The sequence below is a fragment of the Neovison vison genome, chromosome X (genome assembly GCF_020171115.1).
Source record: "Neovison vison isolate M4711 chromosome X, ASM_NN_V1, whole genome shotgun sequence".
NCBI lineage: Eukaryota > Metazoa > Chordata > Mammalia > Carnivora > Mustelidae > Neogale > Neogale vison.
The window spans coordinates 80287509-80312417 of NC_058105.1; the positions used below are offsets into that span (position 1 = coordinate 80287509).

Genomic DNA, 24909 nt, shown 5'->3' on the forward strand with positions numbered 1-24909 from the left:
CCTTGTCCTCCATGCTATTTGTTATGCTCCACAAATAAGTGAAACCACATGATAATTGACTCTCTCTGCTTGACTTATTTCACTCAGCATAATCTCTTCCAGTCCCGTCCATGTGGATACAAATGTTGGGTATTCACCCTTCCTGATGAAGCCATTTGTATGCTTCCTGATGGAGGCATAATACTATTGTATATATGGACCACATCTTCTTTATCCATTCTTCTGTTGAAGGGCATCTCAGCTCTTTCCACAGTTTAGTTATTGTGAACTTTGCTGCTATGATGGGGTACAGATGACCCTTCTTTTCACTACATCTGTATCTTTGGAGTAAATACCCAGTAGTGCAATTCCAGGGTCATAGGGTAGCTCTATTTTTAATTTTTTGAGGAACCTCCATACTGTTTTCCAAAGTGGCTGCACCAACTTGCATTCCCACCAACAGTGTAAGAGGGTCACCCTTTCTCCACATCCTCTCCAACACGTGCTGTGTCCTGTCCTGTTAATTTTGGCCATTCTAACTGGTGTAAGTTGGTATCTCAATGTGGTTTTGATTTGAATTTCCCTGATGGCTAATGATGAGGAACATTTTTTTCTTGAGTCTGTTAGCCATTTGTATGTCTTCTTTGGAGAAGTGTCTGTTCATTTCTTCTGCCCATTTATTGATGTGATTATCTGTTTTGTGTGTGTTAAGTTTCAGTTCTTTATAGATCTTGGATATCAGCCCTTTGTCTGTAGTGTCATTTGTGAATATCTTCCCTCATTCCGTGGGTTGCTCTTTGTTTTGTTGACTGTTTCCTTTACTGTGCAGAAGCTTTTGGTCTTGATGAAGTCCCAAAAGTCCCTTGCCTTTGGAGGCAAGTCTTAAAAAAATTTGCTGTGGCCAGTGTCACAGAGGTTGCTGCCTATGATCTTTTCTAGAATTTTGATAGATTCCTGCCTCACGTTGAGGTCTTTCCATGGAACATTCTTTATAATTTCTTCAGATTTATCTTCCAGTTCATGAATTCATTTCTAATTTGCTGTTTAATCTACATGTTACATATTTAATTCCAAAGATTTTATTTACTTTATTTAGATTTAATTAAATTGCATACAGTATAGTACTAGTTTCAGAGATAGAGTTTAGTGATTCATCAGTTACATATAACAACCCCTGCTCATTACATCAATTGCCCTCCTTAGTGCCCATCATCAGTTACCCCATCCCCCCATCCACCTCCACTCCAGCAAACCTGTTTGTTTCCTATAGTTAAGAGTCCCTTATAGGTTGTCTCCCAATATGATTTTGTCTTATTTTATTTTTCCCTCCCTTCCCCTATGTTCATCTGTTTTGTTTCTTAAATTCCACATATGAGTAAAATCATATTTGTATTTCTCTGATTCACCTATTTCATTTAGCATAATATCCTCTAGTTCCTTCCACATTGTTGTAATAGGCAAGATTTTTATCCTTTTGGTTGCTGAGTAATATTCCATTGAGTATATATACACCAAATCTTCTTTATCCATTCATCTGCCAATAGATGGCCTCTTCCCATTCTATGGCAATTGTGGATATTGTCGTTGGGAATTGGGAAGTATGTGCCCTTTCAAATTACTATATCTGTACCCTTTGAATAAATACCCAGCAGTGCAATTGCTGAGTTGTAGGATAGTTCTATTTTTAAGTTTCCAAGGAACCTCCGTACTGTTTATCAGAGTAGCTACATAAGTTTCCATTCCCAGAAACAGAGGAAGAGTGTTTCCCTTACTCTACATCCTCCACAACATCTGCTGCTTCTTGATTTGTTAATTTCAGCCATTCTGACTTGTGTAAATGGTATCTCATTGTGGTTTTGATTTGTATTTCCCCAATGCAGAGTGATGTTGAGCATTTTTTTCATCTGTCAGTTGGCCATTTGTATGGCTTCTTTTGAAAAATGTCTGTTCATGTCTCCTGCCCATTTCTTGATTGGATTATTTGTTCTTTGGGTATTGAGTTTGATAACGTCATCATAGATTTTGAATACTAGTCCTTTATCTGATATATCATTTGTAAATATCTTCTCCTATTCTGTCTGTTGTCTTTTGGTTTTGTTGACTGTTTCCTTTGCTGTGCAAAAGTTTTTTATTTTTTTTAATTTAATTTAACATTATTATTTCTATTAACATATAATATATTATTAGTCCCAGTGGTGCAGGTCTGTGAATCGCCAGGTTTACACACTTCACAGCGCTCACCATAGCACATACACTGCCCGATGTCCATAAACCAACACCCTCTCCTTACCACCCTCCTCCCAGCAACCCTCAGTTTGTTTTTGAGAGTAAGGGTTTCTTATGGTTTGTCTCCCTCTGGATCCCGTTGTGTTTCATTTATTCTTTTCCTACACACCAAACCCCCCACATTGCTTCTCAACTTCCTCGTATCAGGGAGATCATATGATAGTTGTCTTTCTCTGACTTATTTCGCTAAGCATAATACCCTCTAGTTCCATTCATGTCATCGCAAATGGCAAGATTTCATTTCTTTTGATGGCTGTATAGTATTCCATTGTGTGTGTGTGTGTGTGTGTGTGTGTGTGTGTGTGTGTGTATCTCACTTATTTTTTATCCATTCATCTGTTGATGGACATCTAGGTTCTTTCCATGGTTTGGCTATTGTGGATATGGCTGCTATAAACATTTGGGTGCACATGCCCCTTCAGATCACTACATTTCTATCTTTAGGGTAAATTCCCAGTAGTGCGATTGCTGGGTCATAGGGTAGCTCTATTTTCAACTCTTTGAATAACCTCCATGCTGTTTTCCAGAGTGGTTGCACATGCTTGCATTCACACCAACAGTGTAGGAAGGTTCCCCTTTCTCTGCATCCTCTCAAGCATCTGTCATTTGCAGACTTGTTAATTTTAGCCATTCTGACTGGTGTCGGGTAGTATCTCATTGCGGTTTTTATTTGTGTTTCCTTGATTCTGAGTGATGTGGGGCACATTTTCATGTTTGTATTGGCCATCTGGATGTCTTCTTTGCAGAAATGTCTGTTCCTGTCCTCTGCCCATTTCTTTTTTTTTTCCAATTTATTTATTTTCAGAAAAACAGTATTCATTATTTTTTCACCACACCCAGTGTTCCATGCAAGCCGTGCCCTCTATAATACCCACCACCTGGTACCCCAACCTCCCACCCCCCCGCCACTTCAAACCCCTCAGACTGTTTTTCAGAGTCCATAGTCTCTCATGGTTCACCTCCCCTTCCAATTTACCCAAATTCCCTACTCCTCTCTAACGCCCCTTGTCCTCCATGCTATTTATTATGCTCCACAAATAAGTGAAACCGTATGATAATTGACTCTCTCTGCTTGACTGATTTCACTCAGCATAATTTATTCCAGTCCTGTCCATGTTGCTACAAAAGTTGGGTATTTACCCTTTCTGATGGAGGCATAATACTCCATAGTGTATATGGGCCACATCTTCCTTATCCATTCATCTGTTGAAGGGCATCTTGGTTCTTTCCATAGTTTGGCGACTGTGGCCATTGCTGCTATAAACATTGGGGTACAGATGGCCCTTCTTTTCACGACATCTGTATCCTTGGGGTAAATACCCAGGAGTGCAATTGCAGGGTCATAGGGAAGCTCTATTTTTAATTTCTTGAGGAATCTTCACACTGTTCTCCAAAGAGGCTGCACCAACTTGCATTCCACCAACAGTGTAAGAGGGTACCCCTTTCTCCACATCCTCTCCAACACATGTTGTTTACTGTCTTGTTAATTTTGGCCATTCTAACTGGTGTAAGGTGATATCTCAAAGTGGTTTTAATTTGAATCTCCCTGAGGGCTAATGATGATGAGCATTTTTTCATCTGTCTGATAGCCATTTGTATGTCTTGTTTGGAGAAGTGTCTGTTCATATCTTCTGCCCATTTTTTGATGTGTTTGTCTGTTTCGTGTGGGTTGAGTTTGAGGAGTTCATTATAGATCCTAGATATCAACCTTTTGACTCTACTATCATTTGCAAATATCTTCTCCCATTCCGTGGGTTGCCTCTTTGTTTTTTTAACTGTTTCCTTTGCTGTGCAGAAGCTTTTGATTTTGATGAAGTCCCAGAAGTTTATTTTCGCTTTTGTTTCCTTTGCCTTTGGAGACATATCTTGAAAGAAGTTACTGTGGCTGATATCAAAGAGATTACTGCCTATGTTCTCCTCTAAGATTCTGATGGATTCCTGTCTCACGTTGAGGTCTTTTATCCATTTTGAGTTGATCTTTGTGTACGGTGTAAGAGAATGGTCGAGTTTCATTCTTCTACATATAGCTGTCCAGTTTTCCCAGCACCATTTATTGAAGAGACTGTCTTTTTTCCACTGTATATTTTTTCCTGTTTTGTCAAAGATTAATTGACCATAGAGTTGAGGGTCCATATCAGGGCTCTCTACTCTGTTCCACTGGTCTATGTGTCTGTTTTTATGCCAGTACCATGCTGTCTTGGTGATCACAGCTTTGTAATAAAGCTTGAAATCAGGTAACGTGATGCCGCCAGCTTTATTTTTGTTTTTCAACATTTCCTTAGCGATTCGGGGTCTCTTCTGATTCCATACAAATTTTAGGATTATTTGCTCCAGCTCTTTGAAGAATGCCGGTGGAATTTTGATTGGAATGGCATTAAAAGTATAGATTGCTCTAGGCAGTATAGACATTTTAACAATGTTTATTCTTCCGATCCAAGAGCATGGAATGGTCTTCCATCTTTTTGTGTCTTCTTCAATTTCTTTCATGAGTATAGTTCGTCAAGTACAGATCCTTTACCTCTTTAGTTAGGTTTATTCCCAGGTATCTTATGGTTCTTGGTGCTAGAGTAAATGGAATCGATTCTCTAATTTCCCTTTATGTATTTTCATTGTTAGTGTATAAGAAAGCCACTGATTTCTGCACATTGACTTTGTATCCTGCCACGCTGCTGAATTGCTGTATGAGTTCTAGTAGTTGGGGGTGGAGTCCTTTGGGTTTTCCATATAAAGAATCATGTCATCTGCGAAGAGAGAGAGTTTGACTTCTTCATTACCAATTTGGATACCTTTTATTTCTCTCTGTTGTCTGATTGCTGTTGCTAGGACTTCTAATACTATGTTGAACAAGAGTGGTGAAAGTGGGCATCCTTGTCTTGTTCCTGATCTCAATGGGAAGGCTGAAAGCTTTTTCCCATTGAGGATGATATTTGCTGTGGGTCTTTCATAGATAGATTTGATGAGGTTCAGGAATGTTCTCTCTATCCCTATACTTTGAAATGTTTTAATCAGGAACGGATGTTGGATTTTGTGAAATGTTTTTTCTGCATTAATTGAGAGGACCATGTGGTTCTTCTCTCTTCTCATATTAATTTGTTGTATCACATTGATTGATTTACGAATGTTGAATCATCCTTGTAGCCCAGGGATGAATCCCACCTGATCATGGTGGATAATCTTTTTAATGTGCTGTTGGATCCTGTTGGCTAGGATCTTGTTGAGAATCTTAGCATCCATATTCATCAGTGATATTGGTCTGAAATTCTCCTTTTTGGTAGGGTCCTTGCCTGGTTTGGGGATCAGGGTAATGCTGGCTTCATAGAAAGCGTCTGGAAGTTTTCCTTCTGCTTCAATTTTTTGAAACAGCTTCAGGAGAATAGGTGTTATTTCTTCTTTGAAGGTTTGGTAGAATTCCCCAGGGAATCCGTCAGGTCCTGGGCTCTTGTTTTTTGGGAGGTTTTTGATCACTGATTCAATCTTGTTATTAGATATCGGTCTATTCAGGTTGTCGATTTCTTCCTGGTTCAATTTTGGTAGTTTATATTTTTCCAGGAATGCATCCATTTCATCTAGGTTGCTAAGCTTATTGGCATATAACTGTTCGTAATAACTTCTGATGATTGTTTCTACTTCCTTGGTGTTAGTTGTGATCTCTCCCTTTTCATTCATAATTTTATGAATTTGGGCTTTCTCTCTTTTCTTTCGGATTAGTGTAGCCAGTGGCTTATCGATCTTATTGATTCTTTCAAAAAACCAGCTTCTAGTTTCATTGATACGTTCTACTGTATCTCTGGTTTCTCCCTCATTGATCTCAGCTCTAATCTTGATGATTTCCCTTCTTATGTGTGGAGTTGGTTTGATTTGTTGTTGATCCTCCAGTTCTTTAAGGTGTAGAGACAGCTGGTGTGTTCTGGATTTTTCAATTCTTTTGAGCGAGGCTTGGATGGCTATATATTTTCCCCTTAGGACCGCCTTTGCTGTATCCCATAGGTTTTGGACCGAAGTGTCTTCATTCTCATTGGTTTCCATGAATTGTTTCAGTTCTTCTTTGATCTCCTGGTTGATCCAAGCATTCTTAAGCAAGGTGGTCTTTAGCTTCCAGGTGTTTGAGTTCCTTCGGAACTTTTCCTTGTGATTGAGCTCCAGTTTCAAAGCATTGTGATCTGAGAATATGCAGGGAATAATCTCAGTCTTTTGGTATCGGTTGAGTCCTGATTTGTGACCCAGTATGTGGTCTATTCTGGAGAAGGTTCCGTGTGCATTTGAGAAGAATGAGTATTCTGCTGTTTTAGGGTGGAATGTTCTGTATATATCTATGAGGTCCATCTGGTCCAATGTGTCATTCAATGCTCTTGTTTCTTTATTGATTTTCTGCTTCGATGGTCTGTCTAATTCTCAGAGAGGCGTGTTAAGATCTCCTACGATTAGTGTATTCATATCAATATAACTCTTTATCTTGATTAACAGTTTTCTTAAGTAATTGGCTGCTCCCATATGGGGAGCATAGATATTTACAATTGTTAGATCATCTTGGTGGATAGTCCCTTTAAGGATTATGTAGTGTCCTTCTGTATCTCTGACTACAGTCTTTAGTTTGAAGTCTAATTTATCTGATATGAGAATCGCTACCCCAGCCTTCTTTTGAGGCCCATTGGCATGAAAGATGCTTCTCCACCCCTTCACTTTCAGTCTGCGTGTATCTTTAGGTTCAAAATGGGTCTCTTGTAGACAGCATTTGGATGGGTCCTGTCGTTTTATCCAATCTGCAACCTTGTGCCGTTTTATGGGTAAATTTAGGCCATTCACATTGAGAGTGATTATTGATAGATACGTTTTTATTGACATCGAGTTACCTTTGAAGTCTTTCTTTCTTTAGACTGTCTCTATATTTCTGTTCAGTGCCATTCTTGGGATTTTTCCTCTTTTATAGAACCCCCCTTAATATTTCCTGCAGTGTCGGCTTGGTGGTTGCATAGTCTTTTAAACCTTGCCGGTCTTGGAAACTCTTTATCTCTCCATCCATTTTGAATGTCAGTCTTGCTGGATAAAGTATTCTTGGCTGCATGTTCTTCTCATTTAGTGCCCTGAATATATCTTGCCAACCTCTTCTGGCTTGCCAGGTCTCTGTGGACAGTTCTAACGTTATTCTGATGGGCTTCCCTCTGTAAGTAAGGAGCCTCTTTGCTCTGGCGGCTTTCAAGAGATTATACCTACAATTATAATTCCTCAATTTGACTATCAGGTGTCGTGGTGTTTTTTTGGAATGTATAATCTTGGGTGGAGACCGTTCAGCCTCTAGTACATGAACGCTGGTTTCATTCGCGAGATTCGGAAAGTTTTCATGAAGGACTTGTTCCACGATATCTTCTAGACTTCTTTCTTTCTCCTCTCCTTCAGGGATTCCAATAATTCTGACATTGGAACGCTTCATGGCATTGTTTATTTCCCTGATTCTGTTTTCGTGGTTTCTAAGCTGTTTGTTCCAGGCTTCCTCCTGATCCTTTCTATCTGTTTGTCTTCCAGATCACTAATTCTATCTTCTGTCTCAGTTACCCTAGCTTTGAGAGAGTTTAGATTAGATTGGAACTCATTGAGAGCATTGTGGACCTCCTCCCTGGTAGCTTTAAGCTCCGCCCTAACATTGTGAACATCCTGTCTGGTCGCTTTCAGTTCGGCCCTAATCAATTCTGTTTGGTCATCCATGGCTTTCTCCAACCTAGCTATTGCCTGGATAATTGTTAGCCTGAATTCTCTTTCCGACATATTGTCTATGTTGATAGCCGTTAGCTCTGTTGCAGAAGGTCCATCCTCTGTATTTTTCTTGCGTTGGGCATTCCTCCTCCTAGTCATTTTGGTGGGAGAAGACTGAACAGATGTAGCTGGATGTATCAACTGTGGTGCAGTCAAGGTGCACCCTGGAACACTTCTGAGCAATCAGGATTCCCCACCCAAACGAGAGACAAAAGAAAAGAAAAAGAGGAAAAGAAGAAAAAGAAAAACAAAAAAGAAAAAAGAGAGAGAGAGGGACAGGAAAGAAAGGGAAGATTAAAGAGAAGGTTCAGCCCAGTTGGGCCCCAAGGTAAGATTTATGAAGTAGACAAACAAAAAGAGATAAAAAGACTGATACAATTATATGGCAAGAGAAAAAAAGAAAATAATATATATATATGCAATTAAAGAAAGAACCTCGTCAAAAAGAACCACAAGTGTAAAATTTATATGCTATCAGGCAAACACAAAGAGCACAGAAACACTGGTGGAAGAAGATGGGAGAGTTCTTATAAATTCTCAGTGTGTGCGAGGAAGGTTGTTTTGATTCTTCCTGGATGTATCTTGATGTATTTGTTAAAGGACTCAACTTTCCTAAGATAAAGGGGATTAAAAATTGGTTTACCTATAGGGGTAGTATTGATTGGGGAAAGGGGATTACTTTGAAGTTAACTCTATATGAATATTAGAGGATAAAAATAAAAAGGAATATACTAGACTAAACTAAACTAAATTTTTTTTAAAAAGGAATTCAAAAAATAAAAATGCAAAAGAAAAACATAGGTGTATGTATCAAAAAGTTCAGGTTAGAAAGGTATTATGGAATTTGATGTACTGTACAGCTCGCTGTGATGGTAAATAGGTTAAAAAAATTACCTATGTGTAAAATATATATATATATATGAACCGGAATAGTGGAAACGAGTGAACAATATAAGTTTTCCTATGAAGTAGTGGTGGTTCTCTTGTAGTCCTTTTTTTTTTTTTTCTTTCTTGGTTTGTTTTCTGGGGGAGGGGCCTGCCACGTGGGTTGTCAGTCAATGATGTTTCCTGAGTTGAGTCCCCCCGCCCCCCTCAAGGGGGTGGGCTCAGGGGAAACTGGTTTTTTTCAGGCTTTTGTTCTCTGGCGGGTTTTTTTGCTTGTTCACTTTTTTCCCTCTCACCTTGACCGCCTTTGATGGTTTTTGTAGTATTAGAAGAAATCAAACCGCACCCTGATCTCTGTCTCAGAGAGAAGCCTCAGTCTGGGTGCAGAAGCTGAATAAATTCCCCCTTGGCAGCTGGCAGCGCAGGTTCCAAGGTGCAGACCCTGGGGGCGCAGGATCTTTTGCTAGTCCCCAAAGCCAAGGCAGTGGCGGCTGTCTGGGAGCTCCCGACCGCCAGAGAGGTTCCAAGCAGTGATCGCACACTGAGATTTTGCCGCCGGCCCGGGCTGGGAGTGCCCGGCTTGCGCGCACCTCTTTTCAGAGGCGGCTATGGGTCGGGCGCGTGTCTGAGGCACTGAGAACGGGGCGCGGGTCCGTGAGCCCCAGGCTGGGCTTTTGCGCGCCTCTGCACGGCTTAGGCTTTGAAACAATGGCGCGGGTCAAGGAGCGCCCACCGGGCCTCAGTAATTCAGGGGAGCGTGAGGGACGTGCGCGCGTATCTCAAGCTTTGTGGTAGGGCTAGCGCGCGTTCCGCAGACTGGCGCGGCTCCCATCCCCTCACAGGAGCCGGAACCCAAGCGCTCTGGGGCTCGCTGGCGGCTTAGGGACCAGGAGCTGGTTTCTCCGCCGCACTCTCTCTGCCTCAGCGCCGGGGAGGCCGTCTGGGACTGGGGACTTAAGCTCCTCTCCCTAGCCGCCCCGATTCCCACAATTTCCCCTCACGATCCTTTGCTCTTTTGGAGTGCTTTCAACCAGTCTCCGAGTTACTGCTGGTCCCCAGACGCAGGGCACTCTCGCTCGTATCGGGGTATTACTTTCCCACTGGTCGCCACTGGTGGCTCCCTCCCCCTTTTGTTTATCTTCCGATATCAGTCCACAGTTCCCATTCCGCTTTACCTGCTCACTGGCGTCTTCTGCCCCTGTAGAGATCCAGACGTGTATAATTCTGATCTCAGGCTGATTTCATGGGTGATCGGAGTTCTTTGGTAGGTAATCAGCTCACTTTGGGGTACTGGCTGAAAAGATGCCTCTTCCTACTACCCCGCCATCTTGTCCCCCCCCCCCCCCCGGAACCGCTGATTTTTAATGGACCCAGTATTAATGCTGGCTTCTCATAAAAACTCAGGAAGTTAAGCCCCACTAGTTTTCAAATCAAATATTATGGGTACTTGTCTTTCCAGTGCAGGGCTCCTGTGTCTGGGGTACCTGGTGTGGGGTCTGCTCGTATCCTTTCTCTGTGCTTCTTCATGGTTAGTCTCACTTGTGGTTAATCCCACTGGGTGTTTTGTTCCCACGTGAGTTTCAACCCTTCTTACCTTTGAAATGTGTCTTCCCTTCTATGATTAACCATGGAAAGTCTGTTCTAAAGATCTTCAGGTCATCTTCTGGGTTGGATACACTGATGTAGCTTTTATCCAGGTGTGTCTATGGGAGGAGGCGAGCTTAGAATCTTTTTACTCTGCCACCTTCCCAGAAGTCACAGTTTCTATTTGTTTTGTGGGCCATCTGGGCCATTCTTCTGGTGGGAAAATTTTCCCATGATAAACCACTAAGTCTATTTATTTCTCACAGTTCTGGAGGCTGGAAGTCCAAGAGGAAGGTGCCAGCGAGTGAGGTTTGATGCCCTTTCTTTTGGCCTTGAACATCCTTTATTTTTATTTTTAAAGATTTATTTATTTATTTATTTATTTGAGAGAGAGAGAGGAAGGGCAGAGGGAGAGAATCTTCCAGGAGACTTCCCACTGAATGTAGAGCCCAATGGAGGGCTCCTTCTCACGACCTATGAAATCACGACCTAAGTTAAAACCAAGAGTCAGACATTTAACCAACTAAACTACCCAGGTGCCTATGGCCTTGAACATCATTTGATATGTTTTTTTGCCATCTACATATCTGGGCTGGTGAAATGCTTGTTCATATTTTTTTGCAAATCTTTGAATTAGATTTTCTTTTACTGTTCAGTTTAAGGTGTTTATAATTCCTGACACACCAGATACATAATTTTCAAATATGGTCACTAAGCATATGGCATTTTTATTAACATATAATGTATTATTTGCTTCAGGGGTACAGGTCTGTTATTCATCAGTCTTACACAATTCACAGCACTCACCATAGCACATACCCTCCCCAATGCCATCACCCAGCCACCCCAACCCTCCCACTTCCCTCCCCTCCAGCAACCCTCAGTTTGTTTCCTGTGATTAAGAGTCTTTTATGGTTTGTCTCCCTCTCTGGTTTCATCTTCTTTCATATTTCCCTCTCTTCCCCTATGATCCTCTGTCTTGTTTACCAAATTCCTCATATCAGTGAGATCATATTCTCTGATTGACTTATTTCTCTTAGCATACTATCCTCTAGTTCAATCCACATCATTGCAAATAAGATTTTGGGGGTTTTGATGGCTGCGTAGCATTCCATTGTACATATATAACACTTCATCTTTATCCATTCATCTGTTGATGGATATCTATGCTCTTTCCATAGTTTGGTTATTGTGGACATTGCTGCTATAAACATTTGGGTACATGTACCCGTTCAGATCACTACATTTGTGTCTTTTGGGTAAATACGCAGTAGTGCAATTACTGGGTCATGGGGTAGCTCTATTTTCCACTTTTGAAGGAACCTCCATACTGTTTTCCAGAGTGGCTGCACCAGCTTGCATTCCCACCAACAATGTAGGAGGGTTCCCCTTTCTCCACATCCTCACCAACATCTATCAGTTCCTGACTGGTTAATTTTAGCTATTCTAACTGGTATGAGGTGGTATCTCACCGTGGTTTTGATTTGTACCTCTCTGATGCCAAGTGATATTGAACACTTTTTCAATGTCTTTGGCCATTTGGATTTCTTCTTTGCAGAAATGTCTGTTCATGTCTTCCACCTATTTCTTGATTGGATTATTTGTTCTTTTGGTGTTGAGTTTGATAAGTTCTTTATAGATTTTGGATACTAGCCCTTTATCTGATATGTCATTTGAAATATCTTCTCCCATTTTGTTGGTTGTCTTTTGGTTTTGTTGACTGTTCCATCTGCTGTGCAAAACTTTTTATCTTGATGGAGTCCCAATAGTCCATTTTTTGCCCCTGCCTTTGGTGATGTTTCTAGGAAGTAGTTGCTGTGGCTGAGGTTGAAGAGGTTGCTGCCTGTGTTCTCCTCAAGGATTTTGATGGATTCCTGTATCACAGTGAGGTATTTCATCCATTTTGAGTCTATTTTTGTGTGTGGTGTAAGGGAATGGTCCAGTTTCATTCTTCTGCATGTGGTTGTCCAATTTTCCCAACATTTGTTGAAGAGACTGTCTTTTTTCCATTGGAGATTCTTTCCTGCTTTGTCGAAGATTAGTTGACCATAGAGTTGAGGGTCCATTTCTGGGCTCTCTATTCTGTTCCATTGATCTATGTGTCCAGTTTTGTGCCAGTACATACTGTCTTGATGATGACAGCCTTGTAATAGAGTTTGAAGTCTGGAATTGTGATGCCACCAGCTTTGGTTTTCTTTTTCAACATTCCTCTGGCTATCTGGGTCTTCTCTGGTTCCATATAAATTTTAGGATTATTTGTTCTATTTATTTGAAAAACTTGATGGTATTTTGAAAAGGATTGCATTAAATGTGTAGATTGCTCCAGATAGCACAGATGTTTTCACAATATTTGTTCTTCCAGTCTATGAGCATAAAACGTTTTTTTTTTTTCATTTCTTTTTGTCTTCCTCAATTACTTTCATGATTATTCTACAGTTTTATGAGTACAGATTCTTTGCCTCTTTGGTTAGGTTTATTCCTATGTATCTTATGGTTTTGGGTGCAGTTGTAAATGGGATTGACTCCTTAACTTCTCTTTCTTCTGCCTTTTAGTGTATAGAAATGCAACTGATTTCTGTGCAGTGATTTTATAACCTGACACTTTACTGAATTCCTGCATGAGTTCTAGCAGTTTTAGAGTAAAGTCTTTTGGGTTTTCCACATAAAGTATCATACCATCTGCATATGAGAGTTTGACTTCTTCGTTGCTGATTTAGATGCTTTTTATTTCTTTTTGTTGTCTGATTGCTGAGGCTAAGACTTCTGGTACTATGTTGAATAATAGTGGTGATACTGGACAGCCCTGCTGTGTTCCTAACCTTAGGGAAGAGCTCTCAGTTTTTCCCTATTGAGAATGATATTCGCTGTTTTTCCCCATTGAGAATGATATTCATAAATGGATTTGACAATACTGGTGTGTAGCCTCTATCCCTACACTTTGAAGAGTTTTGATCAAGAAAGGATACTGTACTCTGTCAAATGATTTTCCAGCATCTTTTGAGAGTATCATATGGTTCTTGTTCTTTCTCTTATTAATGTATTGTGTCACATTGATTGACTTGCAGATGTTAAACCAACCTCGCAGCCCAGGAATAAATCCCACTTGATCGTGGTGAATAATCCTTTTAATGTACTGTTGGATCCTTTTGGCTACTATTTTGGTGAGAATTTTTGCATCCATGTTCATCAGGAATATTGATCTGTTAATTCTCCTTTTTGATGGGGTCTTTGTCTGGTTTGGGGATCAGGTAATCCTGTCCTCATGAAATGAGTTTGGAAGTTTTCCTTCCATTTCTATTTTTTGGAACAGTTTCAGGAGAACAAGTACTAATTCTTCCTTAAATTTTTGGTGGAATTCCCCCTGGAAAGCCATATAGCCCTGGGATCTTGTTTGTTGGGAGATTTTTGATGACTGCTTCAATCCCCTTACTGGTCATCAGTTGTTCCAATTTTCTATTCCTTCCTGGTTCAGTTTTGGTAGTTTATACATATCTAGAAATGCATCCATTTCTTCAAGATTGTCCAATTTGCTGGTGTATAATTGCTCATAATATGTTCTTATAATTGTTTGTATTTATTTGGTGGTGTTGTGATCTCTCCTTTTTAATTCATGATTTTGTTCATTTGGGTCCTTTCTCTATTCTTTTTGTTAAATCTGGCCAGGGTTTTTTTGTTTTGTTTTGTTTTTTAATTTTTATTTTTCTATTTCTTTTCAGTGTAACAGTATTCATTGTTTTTGCACCACACCCAGCGCTCCATGCAATACGTGGCCTCCCTAATACCCACCGCCTTGTTCCCCCAACCTCCCACCCCTAGCCCCTTCAAGACCCTCAGGTTGTTTTTCAGAGTCCATAGTCTCTCATGATTCACCTCCCCTTCCAATTTCCCTCAACTCCCTTCTCCTCTCCATCTCCCCATGTCCTCCATGTTATTTCTTTTTTTTTCCAATTTATTTATTTTCAGAAAAACAGTATTCATTATTTTTTCACCACACCCAGTGCTCCATGCAATCTGTGCCCTCTGTAATCCCCACCACCTGGTACCCCAACCTCCCACCCCTCCTCCACTTCAAACCCCTCAGATTGTTTTTCAGAGTCCATAGTCTCTCGTGCCTCCATGTTATTTCTTATGCTCCACAAATAAGTGAAACCATATGATAATTGACTCTCTCTGCTTGACTTATTTCACTCAGCATAATCTCTTCCAGTTCCAAGCCTGTGGATACAAAAGTTGGGTATTCATCCTTTCTGATAGAGGCATAAAACTCCATAGTGTATATGGACCACATCTTCCTTATCCATTCATCCATTAAAGGGCATCTTGGTTCTTCCCACAGTTTGGTGACTGTGGCCATTTCTGCTATAAACATTGGGGTACAGATGGCCCTTCATGTCACTACAACTGTATCTTTGGGGTAAATACCCAGTAGTGCAATTGCAGGGTCATAAGGAAGCTCTATTTTTAATTTCTTGAGGAATCTCCACACTGTTCTCCAAAGTGGCTTCACCAACTTGCATTCCCACCAACAGTGTAAGAGGGTTCCCCTTCCTCCACATCGTCTCCAACACATGTTGTTTCCTGTCTTGCTAATTTTGGCCATTCTAACTGGTGTAAGGTGATATCTCAATGTGGTTTTAATTTGAATCTCCCTGATGGCTAGTGATGATGAACATTTTTCTCATGTGTCTGATAGCCATTTGTATGTTTTCATTTGGGAAAACTGGACAGCTATATGTAGAAGAATGAAACTCGACCATTCTCTTACATCGTACACAAAGATAAACTCAAAATGGATAAAAGACCTCAACGTGAGACAGGAATCCATCAGAATCTCAGAGGAGAACATAGGCAGTAACTTCTTCGATATCAGCCACAACAACTTCTTTCAAGATATGTCTCCAAAGGCAAAGGAAGCAAAAGCGAATATGAACTTTTGGGACTTCATCAAGATCAAAAGCTTCTGCTCAGCAAAGGAAACAGTCAACAAAACAAAGAGGCAACCCATGGAATGGGAGAAGATATTTGCAAATGACAGTACAGACATAAGGTTGATATCCAGGATCTATAAAGAACTCCTGAAACTCAACACACACAAAACAGATAATCATATCAAAAAATGGGCAGAAGATATGAACAGACACTTCTCCAATGGCCAGGGGTTTATCAATCTCATTCTTTCAAAGAAACAGCTTATACTTTTGTTGATCTCTTCCACTGTTCTTTTCGTTTCTATTTCATTGATTTATGCTCTGATCTTTATTATTTTTCTTCTGCTGCTGGGTTTACACATTATTTGCTGTTCTTTCTCTAGCCTCTTTAGGTGTCAGGTTAGGTTTTGTATTTGAAACCTTTCTTGCTTCTTGAGAAAGACTTGTATTGCTATATACATTCTTCTCAGGACCGCCTTTGCTGTATCCCAAAGATTTAGAACAGTTGTGTTTTCATTTTTATTTGTTTCCATGAATTTTTAAAATTCTTCTTTAATTTCCTGGTTGACCCATTCATTCTTTAGTAGTATACTCTTTAGCCTCCATGCATTTGAGTTCTTTCCATCTTTTCTCTTATGATTGAGTTCTAGTTTCTAAACATTGTGGTCTGAAAACATGCAGGGAATGATCCCAATCTTTTGGTACTGGTTGAAACCTGATTTGTGACACAAGATGTGATCTATTCTGGAGAAGGTTCCATGTGCACTAGAGAAGAAGGTGTATTCTGTTGCTTTGGGATGGAATATTTTGAATATATCTGTGATGTCCATCTCTCCAGTATGTCATTAAAAGCTATTATTTCCTTGTTGATATTTTGCTTAGATTATCTGTCCGTGGGGCGTCTGGGTGGCTCAGTGGGTTAAAGTCTCTGCCTTCAGCTCATGTCATGATCCCAGGGTTCTGGGATCAAGCCCCGCATCAGGCTCTCTGCTCAGTGGGGAGCCTGCTTCCCCCTCTCTCTGCCAGCCTCTCTGTCTATTTGTGATCTCTGTCAAATAAATAAATAAAATCTTTTTTTTAAAAAAAGATTATCTGTCCATTTCAGTGAGTGGGATGTTAAAGTTCCCTACTATTATTGTAGTATTGTTGATGTGTTTCTTTGATTTTGTTATTAATTGGTTTATATAATTGGCTGTTCCCATGTTACAGGAATATATATTTAAAATTTTTAAATCTTCTTGTTGTACAGACCCTTTGAGTATGATAGTGTCCTTTCTCATCTCTAATTATAGTCTTTAGCTTAAAATCTAATTTTTCTGATATAAGGATTGCCACCTCAGCTTTCTTTTGATGTCCATTAGCATGGTAAATTGTTTTCCACCTCCCATTTAAATCTAGAGTTGTCTTTGGGTCCAAAATGAATTTCTTGTGGACAGCATATTGGTGAGTCTTGTTTTTTGTTTTGTTTTGTTTCTTTGCTGTTGTTTGTTTTTTTTTTTAATCCTTTCTGATACCCTGTGTCTTTTGATTGGGGCATTTAGCCCATTTACATTCAGGGTAACTATTGAAAGATATGAATTTAGTGCCATTGTATTGCCTGTAAGGTGACTGTTACTGTATATTGTCTCTGTTCCTTTCTGGTGTGCTACTTTTAGGCTCTCTCTTTGGTTAGAGGACCCCTTTCAATATTTCCTGGAGGACTGGTTTGGTGTTTGCAATTTTTAAAAATTTCTGTTTGTCCTGGAAGCTTTTTATCTCTCCTTCTATTTTCAATGACATCCTAGCTGAATATAGTATTCTCAGCCACATATTTTTCTTATTTAGTGTTCTGAATATATCATGCCACTTCTTTCTGTCCTGTCAGGTCTCTGTGGATAAGTCTGCTGCCAATCTAATATTTCTACCATTGTGGGTTACAGACCTCTTGTCCTGAGTTGCTTTCAGGGTTTTTCTCTTTGTCTCTGAGACGTGTAAGTTTTACTATTACTATTAGACGATGGGTTGTTGACCTATTTTTATTGTGCCTCCTGGATTTTTTTTTCTTCTTTATTTTTTTTTCAATTTATTTATTTTCAGAAAAACATTATTCATTATTTTTTCACCACACCCAGTGCTCCATGCAAGCCGTGCCCTCTATAATACCCACCACCTGGTACCCCAACCTCCCACCCCCCCCGCCACTTCAAACCCCTCAGATTGTTTTTCAGAGTCCATAGCCTCTCATGGTTCACCTCCCCTTCCAATTTACCCAAATTCCCTACTCCTCTCTATGCCCCTTGTCCTCCATGCTATTTGTTATGCTCCACAAATAAGTGAAACCATATGATAATTGACTCTCTCTGCTTGACTTATTTCACTCAGCATAATCTCTTCCAGTCCTGTCCATGTTGCTACAGAAGTTGGGTATTCATCCTTTCTGATATGCCTCCTGGATTTTGATGCTTGTTTCCTTCCCCAAATTAGGAAAGTTCTCTGCTATAATTTTCTCCAATATACCTTCTGCCTCTCTCTCTTTCTTTTTCTTCTGGGATCCCAATTATTCTAATCATGTTTTATCTTATGGTATCACTTTATCTCTCAAATTCTCCCCTCATGGTCCAGTAGTTGTTTATCTCTCTTTTTCTCACTTTCTTTATTCTCCATTATTTGGTCTTCTATATCACTAATTCTCTCTTCTGCCTCATTTATCTTAGCAGTAAGAGCCTCCATTTTTTTAATTGAACCTCATTAATAGCTCACAAATTTCATCCCCTCTCATTTTCCAGGTCAATTTCCATGGGTGCTTGTCTTACCCATGTGGGATCCCCTCTGTGCTAGTCTGTCTCTCACCCTCTTCTGCAACTGCAGCTCCTTCCCCACCATGGTGACCATGATCTGTTTCTCTCTGCTTCTCTCACACTTATTACCTTCTTTGATGTGAGTTTTTCTGTACCTTTAGTTGTGGAATTTGTTCTGCTAGTCTTCAGCTTGGTTTGGGGGTTATTTAGGATGATTGATAGTTACCTAGCTGTATTTGTGGGACAAGGAAGGCTAGAGTTTTTCTACTCTACCACTATCTTCCCAGACTTCTTTCTTTTTTATATTTTCTTTTCTTTTTTTTTTTTTTTGCTTTACCTCATCTTATTTGAGCATTTTTCATGATCCCATTTTATTGGTGTGTTTACTTATTGTTTATATATATTTATGCCTTTCTTTTTTGGGTTTTTCTTTACTTTTTAGTGGTTCTTCTAGGTTTTATAATATATGTTTTAAAATAATTTGGGTTCACCTTCAAATAACACTATATTACTTTACATGTAGAACAAGTACCTTATAACAGAACATTCCCAGATTCTTCCTCCCTTTCCTTGTGTCATTTTTGTATTTATTTCATTTTGATATATGCTATGAACACCCAATACATTATTACTATTACTGCTTTGGACAGTAATCTTTTAGAACAATTAAGAATATGCAAAATAGAAGGTATATTTTGCCTTAATTTATTCCTTTTCCAATGTTCTTCTTTAATGATGTACATCCGATTTTATGACCTATATCAGATCTTTTCTGCCTAAATATTATTCTTTAATATTTCTTATATGACAGGTCTGCCTGTGATGAATTTCCCATTTTTGTTTGTCTGAAATAAAAGTATTTATTTTGCCTTTATTTTTAAAGGACATTTTTCCTGAATTTAGAATTCTGCATTGACAGGGTGTGGGGGGCTTTTTTTGTTATTGCTGCTGTTGTTGTTTACTTTCAATACTTGAATTTTTTTTTTAATTTCACTATCTTTTTTGCTTATGTGGCTTATAACAAGAAGTCCAGTATAATTCTCCACCTTGCTCTTCTGTAAGTAAGGTGTTCCTACCACACCTTTTTCCTGTCCTCCTTCAGTATTTTATTTTTGCCTGATTTTCTGCAGTTTGCATTGTCTATGTCTAGGTGTGGTGTGCTTCTTTTTAAAGTTTTATTTATGCTGCTTAGTATTCTTTGAGATGCTGGAATCTGTGGTTTGTTGTCAATAACTCAATTTTGGAAAATTTTGGCAGTTCTTTCTTCAAATATTTCTTCTTCCCCATTATCTCCCTCTTCTCATTCCATTATTCTAATTACATATATGTTACATTCTATATATATATAATATATTCTAATTATATATATGATATTTATGGGTTATTTATAGGTTACATATATATTATACTATTTGATACTTTCTCAAAGTTCTTGGATATTTTGTTCTGGGTTACTTTGTTTTGTTTGTTTTTACTATTTTTTCTGTCTGCATTTTAGGGTGTGTAATTTCTACTGATCCATCTTCAAGTTCATATATTTCTCAGCTATGTTATGTTCATTTTTGAGAACATTGAAGACATTCCTCAGATCCATTACTGTGTTTTTCTCTTGCATTTACATTTGATTCTTATACTTTCCATCCCCATACTGAAATTATCTATCTGACCTTGCATGCGGTCTACCTTTTCAATAAAGCTTTTAACTTATCAGTCATAGCTATTTTAAATTCCCTGCCTGAGAGTCCCAATATGAGCACCATAACTGAGACTGATACTGATGATTTCTTTGTCTCCAGAAGATTTTTTTCTTGCCTTGATTCTTCCCTCTGAGTTGCTCTCTGGGGACAATTACCTTTCTCTTCTTTTGAAGGTGTAGTCTTCTATTATTTTACTTATTTTAGCCTGGTAATAGGGAAAAGGGAACTAATGACATTTCATGTTAATCTGATTAAACCTCAGTCTTAGGCAGGCTTATCCTCAGTCCTGGAGGTATGACCCTCCCATGTGTTCCTGGGTCTTCTTTAACTATAATGGTGGGCCTAGTGTATATTGCTAGCCTTCTGGGCTACAGCATTTTTCTTCCACTTTCCTTCTCCAGGTGTAGTGAGTTTCTACCAGTGTCCTCAATTTCTGTTGCCCTTCCTTCTTCAGATGAAGTCTTATTTTCTTTTAGGGAGATGGAGTAGATTGGTCTCAGCAGAGTTTCAATAGTGTTGGGCATTCCACTCTGTCAGCTGCAGTTAATTTCCACCAGTGCTCTCAAACTACAGTTGCATTCCCTTTCTCTGTGAAGACTAAGGCTTTTGTTTCATAGAATACAAAGGGAGAATGGCCTGGGCACAATTTCAGCAATGGCTTCTATTCTGTTTTCCTCTCCAAACCAGAACTATAGGACATCTTTTTCAAGATTCTTCTGTAATTGGTGGAATTCCTAGAGGATGCAAAACCACCTATGTCTTCAGCCCCAGGGGCTTCATATTCTCACACTAGCCCACAATGAACATTTAGCAATTTATTATAAATTTTTAGCTCCGTCTTCTTATGAGTTTATATGTTGAAAGATAAGCAAACACCTGCTCTGTTGCTCCCTGCAGATGCCTGCCTGTCTCTATAGATTGGTTTTAGCTGTTCACACTGTAATCCCAGTTTTCTGAAGAATTCAGAAGTCAGTTTGAAAATTTCCAGGTTTTTGTTATTATTCTTATAATGGTAGGTAAGTTGTTTTCCCAATTCAACATCCCTGAGCTGTTACCAGAAGAGAATGGGAACCTGGGAATGAGTTTTTGAGATTCTGTTTATCTTTCAGCATCGATACCCCAGTTTACTAATTCCCCCACAATGGTGATCATGGTGGGGTTACCAGCTCGAGGAAAGACCTATATCTCCACGAAGCTCACAAGATATCTCAACTGGATAGGAACACCAACTAAAGGTATGTCTCTGAAACCCTTTGCTCTACAGCCCATTACCTGCCACTGGCTGAAGGTTAAGGTAGCAGGCATGAAAGAGACATTCCCTCAGTATCAGGAACACCTCAAACCATTATTACCAATCTTCAGATTACTACTACTACTACTACCACCACCACCACACTCTTAAAAGTTTTATAGTATCTTGAGAACATACTCTATGCCTCACAATATTCTAGGTAATAGGCATAGGAAAACTAGTGAGATTAAATGTCTGTTCTCAGGGACCTCCAGTTTTACAAGGCCTTAACATAATCTTATGAGTAATATACTATTTTTATTACCATTATTATTATTCTTGCCACACCAATATTACTACTTTTATTAACATTACCATTTATTCAAAACCTTAAGGTTTTCTTCAAGTCTTAGGGTATGTAGAATCAAGCATATTGGAGCCACAGCCCAGAGGTTCCCAGAGGGTCTTCACTAAAGTTGGGCACCTTCACTCACCTCATCTTTTGGAGTTCAGAAGGTGCCTCTCTTTAGGTCTGAGCTTGTTGACTTCTACTTCCCACCTGGAAGTGGTCCTGCCTTTTTCCACCTCCAGAAAGTCCTCCTTCAATACCTGCCAAACTCCTCCTTCACTTCCCGTTTCCAATTTTAAACATTCTCTTCAGTGTGGTCTCTTTTCTGCTTACTACCAGTTATTTAGTAATTGTTCTCTCCCATTCCCCATTTGATTTCTCTGCCCACCTACAACCTGTATCCCCATTCCTATTTGATTGCTCTGTTTCCCCTGAGAAGACTGCTTATCTGGGCTCCCATACCAAACCTCCTGACAGCACTTTCTATGCCAACACTAATTATAGAGTGTGTTGTTGCAGTGTGTGCCTGGGTCTCTCTCCAGGAGCTGTTCTGGGGGCAGGGGACCAGGTCATATTCCTTTCCCTCTCTGAAGTGTGACCAGATTAAGACATTCAGATGCTTTAAACAGTAAGAGATAGGGTGTCCCCATATCATATACAATTCAGAATAAAAACAGTAATGGTAAGAAGGTCTACCAGTGTTTATATTTATCTCAAATGACTATATTGATGCTTCCAGTGAATATCAACTTATCTGAAAATTTTATTGGGGCCATGTTCCCCCTTGGCTGATACACTAAGCAAGTACTTAGACCCCCCCCTTGTGAAATGGAGCACTGCCCCCCAGTGCAGCAAAAAGTTCTGCTTGGGCATTTATTTATTCAATCATTAATTATTCAATGAGCACATAGCTGTGACAAAGCCCTTGTTGGATACTGAGCAAAGACAAGTAGAATAGGATGCCTATCCTCAAAGAACTAACATCTATTTTTTTAAGTTCTATAATGCCCACGAAAAAGAAACTAGTATTATCATCATTCCACAGTTGACTACATTAATGCTCAAGAGGTGAAGGACCTCTAAAGGCACATGGCCACCCAGTGACAGAACCAGGAAATGAGCCCACGTCTGGTTATTTCCAAAGCCTGACACTCACTGTGCCAGGTCTGCTACTTGGTTCTACTGATGGGAAGAAAAACTAATCCCACATTGGCCCTATACTCACCTTTTCTCCATTATTTTTCTCACCTTTCTCTTGCCCATCCCAGCACCTTATGCATCTGCACGCTTCCCTCCCTTTCTTCAACTCTCCTCCTTTCTTTCTCATATTTCTTCTTTTCCTTCTCTAATTCACTGGTGAAGTGTTTCCTAATGGTTTTTTATGTGCCAAAATCCATGCTAGACATTGAAGATGTAAAAATTAATGAGATTCACACCCTGTCCTTGAAGAGTCTTCTATCTGGCTGGGATGCATACTAACACCTCATGGTCACTTAAGGAATCCTAGAGCAGGGTACTGAGGGGGCTCACAGAGGAAATCACCAACTGGAAGGCAGAGAAACTTCTAGATGGAATATATTTGAGCTTGGTCCTGTGGGAAAAGTAGAACACTGGCAGAAGAGCAGAGAGGGAATAGTATTTGCGGAGGACTGCAGTCTCCAAGTAGCTTCTGCTGGATGTTAGGGGAACATGGGATGGTGGTGCATGGGTCTGTGCCCTAATGCACATGCGTTCCATCTGCTCCAGTCCAGTCCATTTCACAGAGCACAAAGCTTCAGTGTCATGCTTCAAAGAATAAAGCTTACCATACCTACAGCCTCCAAGGGTCTTCTTGGTCTACAAGTTTAAACCCAAGTTTTTTGGCCTGTTGTTCAAAGTCCTCCACAATCTGTCCCTGTCAGCATCACAGGCTTCAGTCACAGTGAATGACTCCCCATCCCCCAAATATGTTCTGCCTTCTGACAATGTTATACCTTTGCTTATGGTGTTCCTCTACCTGAAATGTCTTTATTCCCCACTCCCAACCCCCTTGGTTGCCTATAAAAGGCCTGCCTTCTGAAAAAGACTGACTCAAGGGGCGCCTGGGTGGCTGAGTTGGTTAATGCTTCTGCCTTCGGCTCAGGTCATGATCTCAGGGTCCTGGAATCAAGCCCTGCATTGGGCTGTGTGCTCAGCAGGGAGCCTGCTTCCTCCTCTCTCTCTGCCTGCCTCTCTGCCTACTTGTGATCTCTATATGTCAAATAAAATCTTTAAAAAACAAAAAAAGACTGACTCAAATGTTGCTTTCTCCACAAATCATCTTAGATTACTCCAAGTGTAGTTAGTCTGTCCTTCCCCCTTATTCTTTTGAATGCCTATTGGAGAACTCAAAAAACTGTGTGGGAACTCTATGTTTGCTGGTTTACTGTCAGTTTTTGCTGGATTGTGAGCTCCTTGGGGCCCCATCATGCATATCTCATCTATCTTTGAGACCTCAGAACTCATATCCACTTTACAGTGTGTGTCAGAATGCGCATCAGAATGTAATTATTGAATGGATTAATGAAATATTGCATTGGTCCCTTTATCCTCTTTCTCCTCCTTTCCTTACCTTCTGTCAGGTTTTTCACAATTACTAATGGGAAAATATAGCCTAGAGAGGGCAATAAATTTAGATTCTCTGTCATGATACTGGAAAATGTAATAACATTGGACTAGGATTCAGGAGGTCCAGTCTAGTTCTATTACCTGCTGACTCACTGTTTGATACTTAGTGATTGATTTTACTCATTGGATCTGTTTCCTTGTTTTTCCAATACAGTAGAGCATTGAAAGCATTAGAGTTTATGAAAAAATAGAATAGCAGAAAATCCACTAGCTTTGGAGCCAAACAGGCCTGGTTTTTAATCCCAGCTTCCCATTTATTAACTATGAAAATTACTTCCTTTCTCTGAACTTCAGTTTCTTCATTTGTAAAATGGGATTGTAAATCCTATATTGCTGAGTTGTTGTGAGGAATAAATGAGATGGTAACCATAATTTAAAGCTTTAAAAGCATATTGCATAACTACAAACTATACCTCCTTCAATCTCTGAAATCTCTCCCAGAACTGACATATTTTTCCACTAGAATCTTTCCAATCCCTTCACCAGACCTCCCTGCTTTCAGTGTTTAATTTAGGCCAGTACCGACGAGAGGCAGTGAGCTACAAGAACTACGAATTTTTTCTTCCAGACAACATGGAGGCCCTACATATAAGGAAGTAAGTTTCTAATATTTTAGAGATCAGAGCTGACCCTGGCTGAAAGAGGGCTTTGTTCAGATAACGGGGATGTAGAGCAGAGTAATTTGGGTTAAAAAGGAGGCCTTCTAGAGTCTCAAATGGTGATTGGAAAAATTCTTCCACTACTATACCCAAAACCTGTTTGTGGTCATAACCATCCCCTACTTAAGAACTTATAAATA

General features: G+C 39.7%; 1 protein-coding gene across 3 annotated transcripts in view; it reads left to right on the top strand.

Moving 5' to 3' along the window:
* PFKFB1 (6-phosphofructo-2-kinase/fructose-2,6-biphosphatase 1) overlaps positions 1-24909 on the top strand; it is a 102485-nt gene that overhangs the window by 41857 nt on the left and 35719 nt on the right. For all 3 annotated transcript variants that reach the window (XM_044234462.1, XM_044234460.1, XM_044234461.1), the window contains exons 2-3: positions 20994-21119; positions 24613-24706. In XM_044234462.1, coding sequence (XP_044090397.1) covers positions 20994-21119; positions 24613-24706 — 220 coding nt within the window. The remainder of the gene's footprint in view (positions 1-20993; positions 21120-24612; positions 24707-24909) is intronic.